The sequence below is a fragment of the Atractosteus spatula genome, assembly GCF_055471065.1.
Source record: "Atractosteus spatula isolate fAtrSpa1 chromosome 10 unlocalized genomic scaffold, fAtrSpa1.hap1 SUPER_10_unloc_2, whole genome shotgun sequence".
Classification (NCBI taxonomy): Eukaryota; Metazoa; Chordata; class Actinopteri; order Semionotiformes; family Lepisosteidae; genus Atractosteus; species Atractosteus spatula.
In genome coordinates this window covers 1,985,187-1,994,340 of record NW_028296622.1, presented here as the reverse complement: position 1 = coordinate 1,994,340, position 9,154 = coordinate 1,985,187, and the positions used below count along the sequence as shown (strand labels likewise).

At 48.9% G+C, this 9,154-nt stretch overlaps 1 protein-coding gene across 1 annotated transcript; it reads left to right on the top strand.

The window, feature by feature from the left end:
- Positions 1-390: 390 nt before the first annotated feature.
- LOC148812630 (interferon-induced very large GTPase 1-like) lies at positions 391-6,028 on the top strand. Its single transcript, XM_088908549.1, has one exon. The coding sequence runs from the start codon at positions 631-633 to the stop codon at positions 5,353-5,355; it is 4,725 nt and encodes a 1,574-aa protein (XP_088764675.1). The 5' UTR covers positions 391-630; the 3' UTR covers positions 5,356-6,028.
- The last annotated feature ends 3,126 nt before the right edge of the window (positions 6,029-9,154 follow it).

Here is a 9,154-nt window from a genome sequence, read left to right as displayed (position 1 = left end):
TAGTGAAGTCTAGTTTCCTTCTGAAACGTGTGTACAGCAGTACAGGGATGTCTGGCCTGGATAGAAAATGTGGACCAGTTATATTTCCTCTTCTTAGGGTGCATTTGGTTATTAGCTGTGACCCAAAAACTAATTCATACACCTTACCTTTTTTGTTTTTCAATAACCTAGGTGAGGACAGTTGACCAACAGGAGTATTTTAAGGAGAGAATCAACCGGATCAGACAGGACGTTAAAGAGCTTCAGGAGTTGCACAAGGAAGGCAAAGTTGGAAACAGTGCTCAGGTGAAGGAACTGGAAGATCACATTCGCTCGGCCCTTGATGTCCCCCAGGAGTGCTGGGTACCTGCTGGACATCCTCTGAAAGACCTGGTGGGTGATCTGTTCAAACAGCTCTGCCTTCTGGAAGACACCTCCCTGTCGCCCCCTAAGGACTTCTGCCCGGACAGGGAAAGACTTCAGTAAGATCTCAAGTCTATTATTGAAACGGAGGATAGAAAAAAGAACAGAAGATATTATTAAAGACCAGAAGACTTTAGCTACCTTTAGGGAGATTATTTTCTCAGAGCAAAATCACTCAGGTTATAATTGATACAGCCCTCATTAGAGGTTGGCCGTCTCCCAAACACAATGGAAGAACAATACAGTAAGGCCTTTATGAACCTGCTACAGAAACTTGGGCTCAAGGATTCACATCGCAGAACACTGATGAAGACCAATGTGCTTGTTATCAATACTTTGTCATTCAGTGCCACTGAGCCAGAAACAGAGAACGAGCTGTACCTTCACTATCTCTATAAGCTCATGATGTTGGACTACAATTATTGGACCTTGTTTATTGAAGTTCATGAGACCACTGAACCAAAGCAAAAGTCAAGTGATACCAAAATATGCAGTGATGACTTTTTCAGTCCTGCCATCCAGAGTTCAAATCCCTGCGACAACACTTACAAGGAATCTTCTAAAGTGACACACATTCACCCCATGGACGTCCACATGGCTGTGTTCCACTGCTCTGATGACTTCCTGAGGCAGTACCTCTTCACCAAGCTCTCCACCTGTCAGTTCGCCTTACCCCTCCTGGTGCCCAGCCCCGAGACTGGGGCAGTGGAGCTCCCTCTGTGGGCCCTGAGGCAGGTCAAGAGGTCCTGGTGCAGTAAGGAGCCCTCAGAGAGCAGCAGCTCTGTGAAACACAACTGCAGGGACATGTTCAACACTCCAGTGCCAACGGTGTCCTTCATCGGGCTGGGATCGTCCTCCATCTCCAAATCCCAGATCCTGAACAGCGTCGTCAGCCCCAAGAGACACAGTGTGTTTTTCCACCGGCACTGCAGGGGCAGCTCCCCACACCGCCTGCTCATGGACGGGGTGGTGGAGATCGCCTGGTACTGCCCAGGAGGCAGGAAGGATGACGTGTTCGACAGCTGTGTGGCTTTCCTGAACCTTCACGGCGACGCCAGCAAACACCCCGAGCAGCTGCAGTTTCTCCAGGAGGTCAGCACTGTCAATGTGCTTCTGATCCCAGAGTCTCCACTGGAGGGAGAAGAGAAGAAGACAGCTGAGGCTCTTGTCAAATCTCCTGTCCCCCTGATCTGTCTGTTTGCTGGACAGAGTAAAGTCCCTCCAGGAAACAATCCAACCAAGGTGAGACTGGCAGCCAAGAACAGGAGTGAAGCATACCTAACTAAAGAAATAATATCAAACATTAAACACTGTATCTCCACTGTGAAAAAGACCTCCAGCCTGCAGACATACTTACAGGCAGCGAGACGACAGCAGTTCAGGGTGGATGAAGACAGTGAATTCTGTACAGAAGGGAAGGAAAAGGCCCAGGTTTTGCTGCAGCTGTTGAAAGGGGAGAGATTATCAACCCTGAAAGAGACTCTGTTGCCTCTGCAGGGGGAGCTGTGGCACAGGTGGTGCATGAAGGACAAAGAACAGTATCATCTGAACAACAAAGCGAACAAAAGTATTGAACAGCAGCTGAGCGAGATCAGAGCTGAGAAAAGAGCCCTCCGTTGTGAGCAGCTGAAGAGAGCTTTCCCTCTCCATGACTTCATGAGATCTTTCCTGCAGTGTTTAACTTCTGCAGATCCACACGACACCAAGCTGTTCATGCTGCACTGGCTGGGGATGTATCTAGATGAACTGACTGCAGACACGCTGAGTGAGCTTCAGGAGAAATACCACTCCACTTGGACAAAACTGAGACTGAAAGACAAGAGTAAGGACAAGGAGCAGGAAATGAAACTGCAGAAGGACCTGAACACCATATCTGGACAGATTAGTGCTGCAACTCTCGGACTCCAACACCTCATGAGAGAAACCGCTCAGCTCTATGAGGCTGTTCAATCAGAAGGAGATGGTCTAGAAGAGTACAGACAGTTTGTCAGTGTCCTTCCTGCTGTTGGAGCAGAGATGCTGATTTCAGGACATCCGCTGGAGCTGATGGACGGAGATGCTGCCCATGTGCCTCTGGTGTGGATTGAGGCCGTCCTGGACAAGCTCACTGAGAGACTTGGAGACAGAAAGGTGTTTGTCCTCTCTGTGCTTGGAGTCCAGAGCTCAGGAAAGTCCACTCTGCTGAACACGATGTTCGGGCTGCAGTTCACAGCGAGTGCAGGCAGGTGCACCAGGGGAGTGTTCATGCAGTTAGTGCGAGTGAGTGAGGAGGTCAGAGCCCAGCTGCAGTATGACTTTGTCCTGGTGGTGGACACAGAGGGGCTTCGGTCACCAGAGCTCAGTAATAAAACCACACTGAGTCACGACAATGAATTGGCAACGTTTATTATCGGGATTGGCGACATGACTGTGATCAACATCATGGGAGAGAATCCCTCTGAAATGCAGGACATTCTCCAGATCTGTGTCCAGGCCTTCCTGAGAATGAAGTCTGTTCAGATCAAACCAAGTTGTATTTTTGTGCACCAGAATGTTGCAGAAGCTTCAGCAAACAGCAAGAATATGGAGGGAAGGAGATGTCTTCAGGAAAAACTGGATGAATTGTCCCGCATTGCTGCCAGGGAGGAAGGCTGTATAGTTACTGGCTTCAGTGATATAATCCAGTTCGATGTGGAGTCACGGGTTTTCTACTTCATGAACCTTCTGGAAGGAGACCCTCCGATGGCTCCTCCCAACCCCTCCTACAGCCAGAACGTCCAGGAGCTGAAGATGAAGCTCCTCAGTGTCGCTCGATGGCAGCCGGGAGTGAAGTTTCCCTTACTGTCCGAGTTTAAATTACGGATCAAAGATCTCTGGAACGCCCTGCTGGGGGAGAACTTTGTCTTCAGTTTCAGAAACACCCTGGAAATGTTGGTTTACAGTAAACTGGAGGACAAGTACGGAGAGTGGTCATGGAAGATGAGGAAACGAGCCCTGGAGATCCAGAACAGACTGAGCAACCAAATTAACAAAAATATAGTTCAGGCTGTGACACTGTCAGATCTGATGAGAGAATTTGAGAAAGTCTACAAACCACTGACAGCTGAAATCGAGAAGTATTTTAAAGAGGAAAAATACCAGGAGATCTTAATTAAGTGGAAGGTGAATGTTGATAAAAGATTTGAAAGCCTGAGGAATGAGCTCATCGAAGAAACCAGAAAGCAGAGCAATGAACTGATCAGACTGAAGAAATGCCGATCAGAGCTGAACAGGAAGAAATCAGAATACGAAGCAGAACTGATTAACATGAGCAGAGACCTGGCGTCCAGACTGAAGAAGCAGAAGCTCAGTGATGAGAAAGCGAAGGAGGAGTTTGACAGACTCTGGGAGTGCTGGGTATTCAGAGTGTCCTCAGAGCTGCCCCCTGAGGAACAGCTGGACATCAGAGCCACAGTGCAGAACATCCTGCTGGAGAAATTCAAGAACCAGGGAGATGTCCTCAACAAGATTGTGAACAGAGAGAAGATGTTCCAGTTCAATAAGAAAAAACACATCAAACAGAGCTGGGCAAGTTCTGTATGGAATAGAGTTACTTCTCAAGACCCACAGTGGGAATCTCATGGGAATGAACTCACTCAGCAAATACAGAGAGCTGTTAATCAATACATTAACAGGAGAGAAGAGGAGAAAGTGGATTTCAATGACAACTTCATCCATGAAATATTGGGAGAGATAAAAAAGAAAATAACTGATTATGTAAATCAGTTCTTTACAGGACAAACAATATTCACAAAGGAGTATGAGTTTGAACTGTCTGTCTATCTGTGCACCACAGCAGTACCACGGTTTGAGAAAATACACACAGCCTTCAGGAGAGCCAACGATCCTCTGACTTACCTGGAGAGTAAGAGGGATCAGTACCTCAACTGTTTTATGAGCTTCTGTAAAGGAGCCTCATCTGTCACATTCTTTGTAGATTTTCTGTGCAGATGCCTCAAACCTGCGATCCAGCAGGCAGCATGTGATAAGACCTGTATCCAGATCACAGATGAAATGAAATCTAACTACCCTGCTTTCAGTGGTAACAGATCCAACCTGGAGAACCACATTCTGAGACACCTCGCTGAGCAGAAGGACTTTGATTCCTATATGGAATATATTAACCATCCAAAGGGTTATTTTGAAAGGTTTATCAGGGAACGTGTTGAGAGATACTGTAGAGACAACAGAGATCAACTGAGAAGGATGTTAAACACCAATCTGAGTGACCTAGTACAGCAGGTTTTAACAGTGAGCACTACTGTCACTGCAGCTGTGAGAGAGAGACATGCTGGCGCCATCTTGTGGCTGGATGAGTTCTGTGCAGCACTCAGTGATCACATGGTGCTCCACAGACAAGACTACAGAAACATAGAAAACGAAGACATCACAGACCTGCAGTTCCTCAGAGAAACGATGGCCGGATCACTTTGGGAGATACTGGAAAATTTTCAGAAAGAAAGCAGCAGCACTCCTGACCTTGACTTAAAGATGTTCAGACGCAGACCTGATGAGATTCTGTGTGAGGCGCTCAGTGGCTGTTGGGAACAGTGTCCCTTCTGTACAGCCATCTGCACAAACACCATCCCTGGTCATAGCTCTGATCACAGTGTCCAGTTTCATCGTCCTTTAGCTTTGAGTGGACAGAGTGATATTTTACTGACTGACTTCTGTCCCACTTTAGTTTGCAGCAACAGGACATTCAGACCTCCTCATAGTATGAAATCTGTTCCCTATAAGACCTACAGAGCAGCAGGTGAACCTTACAGCAGGTGGAGCATCACACCAGATGAGAGCGAACAGTCCTACTGGAAATGGTTCATCTGTACTTTCAGGTCACAGCTGGAGGAGAAATTCAGGTCAGACTTACAAGGTAGAATCCCCTCTGAGTGGGGAAGAATTACAAAGAGCTCAGTACTGAAGGAACTCCGTTAGGGTACATCTGGAAAAAGACAGGAACCTTCTCTTACTAAGCCTTTCTCACAGCATCCAGACAGATACGTGCTGATCACAGATAGTGTGGGTTCCAATATTAAGGAAAATGAATGCTCCTAGACAGTCAAAGCTTTTCAGTGTGTTTGAAATAAACCATTTTTAATTAAAGTAAAACATTTACCTTTAACAAATGCGTATGAGATTCTTGTATATATTTACTCCTATGACTAGTTTCTCACGGTCATGTGAAAGTTTAAATCACAGGACAGAGTGATCGCCGAATTCCTCTTCCGTGATCGTGTCAGCAGTGTTCTGTTATTGTTAATTACTGCTGTGCATTACAGCTCAGGCAGTACAGCGCCCTGAACCGCAGGAGATGAACAGGCAGACCAGCAGCTGTCAGGGTATCTGGGACTGGCAGTCCGAGGAGCCTCGTCTGTAGGTCTGTAATCAATGAGAGCGATTAGTAACCTGCTGGGGTGTCATGGGGCCCGGGGTCCCCTGTGTCTGTTGCTGACCCCAGGGGAGAGGAGTAGGTTAAGCACTTCTGTGTTGTAATATTCTTCAGTAACTGTAGTAATAGAGGTGATGCGAGAGATGATAATTCAGTACTCATTTGAATAATAGTCCTCTGGGCGCTTCTGATGCCTTTTCAGGGATGATATTGATCTCCTGGTGACACTGTCCCTGACATGCACTTTCATCCTGTGAATAAACTCTGTTTAAATAACCTTTTGTTTCGAGTCCTGAAATGTCAGGGAGGTTTCAGGCAACAGATAAAACATGGGTTTGAGAAATGAAAAAGCAGCAGGGAGGTGTGGCAGCTAGCACTGTCACCTCATAAGGACCCAGGGTTCGAGTCAGTCCCTCCCCTGTCTGTGTGGAGTCTGCATGTTCTGTCTCGTTGACACTGGCTTCCTGCAGGTAATCCATTCTTAAGCTCCAGAAGACACTTGGGTTTCTCTACCTTGTCCCCCGGGAATCTGACTGTAATGGGGATCTCTCTCTGGTGGAGTGTCACAGTACCACACCCCCTCAGTTAATTTTCTCCGGTACCCCAGTGTCCCTCAGAGACAGGCTGGTGGGGTGATATTATCTGTCTTACAGCTTCGGGATATGAGTGTCAGTCTGTGTGAAGTCTGCGCGTTCCCTCTGTTGACAGGGGATTTTGGATGTTGACGGCCGTCCCTGGTCTCCGTGGCCTTGTGACGGACTGGTGGCCCCTGTCCCATAATCCTCTCTCGGGGCTGCCCTGTGTGGTTCCAGGCGTCAGTGGAGGGTGGGGCTGTGTTTGGCAGACGGCCGAAGTCACTTACCTGTGGGCAGGAGGGTATTGAAAAGCTGTCTCCATCTTTTGTCCAACCCATGGAGCTGCAGTCTCCATTCACATCTCTCATCCTATAGCGTTAATCCCGCATGGGCAGGGTCCACTTGTCGGCACGCCCGTCTCCATTTGCTGGTTTGAACCAAATCTTTGAGCCGACGTTGCCATTAACTGCGACCGAGAAATACTCCATGGGAAATTTGGCCAGGACGCCGGGGTGACACCCCTACTCTTCTCCAGAGACACCCTGGGATTGTTAGTGACCACAGAGAGTCAGGACCTCGGTTTGACGTCTCATCCGCAGGACGCGCCTGTTTACAGTCCAGTGTCCCCGTCACTATACTGGGGCACCAGGACCCACACAGACTGCAGGGTGAGAGCGCCCCCTGCTGGCCCCACTCACACCTCTCCCAGCAGCAGCCTCAGTGTTTTCCCAGCAGTCTCCCCTCCAGGTACTGGCCAGCCCCACACCTGCTGGGCTCCAGTGAGGGTAGCTGGGAGCTGCAGGGTGACAGGGCTGCTGGCTGCAGTCTCCACTCACATATTTTCCACAATCCTCGACAATCCTGTGATTGCAGCTCTGAGTGGAGTGTCCAGGAAAGCGCTACAGAAGTGCGAGGATATTATTGTTATTAAACTCGTGGGAGACCTGCAGCTGGTAGAATGTGTTTTATCTTGTGTATATGGGTCTCTTTTTATTATTTATTGTCGTTGTCACGCAGTAAAGCGCTTCGAGAAGCCCCCTTTAAAGGCGCTATATAAAATAAAATAAAGTGTATTATTATTATTATTATTATTATTAGAAAACGCACACAAACACGACCCGTCCTCAGCTGGACCCGCAGACCCACACGAACCGGACCTGTCGAGCCTGCGGCGGGTTTGTACTGAAGCGGAGTGAATCCGGCCCGTCGTCATGGAAACCGGACCGCCCGAACCGCCCGTCTCTACCCTCCCCTGGCTGGTCTAATAATAATAATAATAATAATAATAATAATAATGTACTCGGCCGTCTCTCTCTCAGCCGTGTCCGCCGGTCCGGGGCAGCTGGAGTCTCTCTGAGAGCCTGTCTCTCACTGCGAGTCTCTCCGTGTCCACACTCCTGTGGACAGCAGGCCAGGCCGCTCTTCCCCTCAGGAGAGGAGGACGATCCAGACTCACGGCTGGGAGTTCAGTCTGAGTTTTTATTCTTTTCTTTTCTTTTTTATTTTTATTTGTGGTATTTTAATGGCGCGCTCGCGCGGAGCTCCGGGGGGACCGTTAGGATTCAAAAAAGCCGGCGCGCGCGCCCGCTGCCGTTATAACCGCTCGAGACGGAAAACTCGACTGAAGAGACGATTAGCGCCGCGAGGAGTTTCAAATCTACAATAGAGATCAATAATAATAATATATACAGGTACAATAGAGATCTAGGGAATATATCTACAGATACAGAGACAGTACAGATACAGTCCTGCCACTGGGAGGGGTTTCAAATCTACAATAGAGATCAATAATAATAATAATAATAATATATATACAGGTACAATATATCTATAGATACAGAGACAGTTAACACTGTGTGTGTGAGTGTGTACGTTTCTGTGTGTAGGTAAGTGTGAGTGAGTGTGCAGTGTGAGAGAGACAGGAGATAGAGAGACAGAGCTCAGTGACCTGAGTAAAGTCAGGACAGAAGGCTCTACTGTACACAGAGAGGGGTGGGAGGGGGGAACAAACTGATACCCTGGCCTCTCTCCAGACACAGCTGGGTGAGCTCCTCCAGTCAGGACAGGAGGCTCTACTGTACACAGAGGGGGGGTGGGAGGGGGGAACAAGCTGATACCCTGGCTTTTCTCCAGACACAGCTGGGTGAGCTCCTCCAGTCAGGACAGGAGGCTCTACTGTACACAGAGGGGGGGTGGGAGGGGGGAACAAGCTGATACCCTGGCTTCTCTCCAGACACAGCTGGACGAGCTCCTCCAGTCAGGACAGGAGGCGCTACTGTACACAGAGGGGGGTGGGAGGAGGGAACTCAAATCCTCAGAAGTTACTGACCCAGTTAAGCCAGTGGAAAGCTGTAATATTAATTATAACCACACTGCAGGCACCGGTCCAGAACTCGGGAAACTGGATTATTTCTGCCTGCGTCTGATTAGTCCCGATCCCGTGTTTTTGCGTGTTTATCTCTCACAGGCAGCCAGCGGGCAGAGAGAGAGACACATGAGTCACTCCGGCGTCTCTCCATAACTGCGGGCAAACCTCCCGGCTGCCAGCCCTCAACATGGCCGCCGGGGTGACACTCGCTCGTTCCATCACCCGCAACGGGGGGGGGGGAGACCTTGGCCATCGGGGTCAAAATCCCAAACCGGCAGCCAAACGACACAGTCGTGAAGCTCAGCCTCTGCGAGCAGAAAGGCGAGAAAGGCGGACGCTCCCGCTTGGAGTGTCTTGAGCCCTGGTGGTTCCCCCCCTCCCCCCGTCTCTGGGCGGATGGTC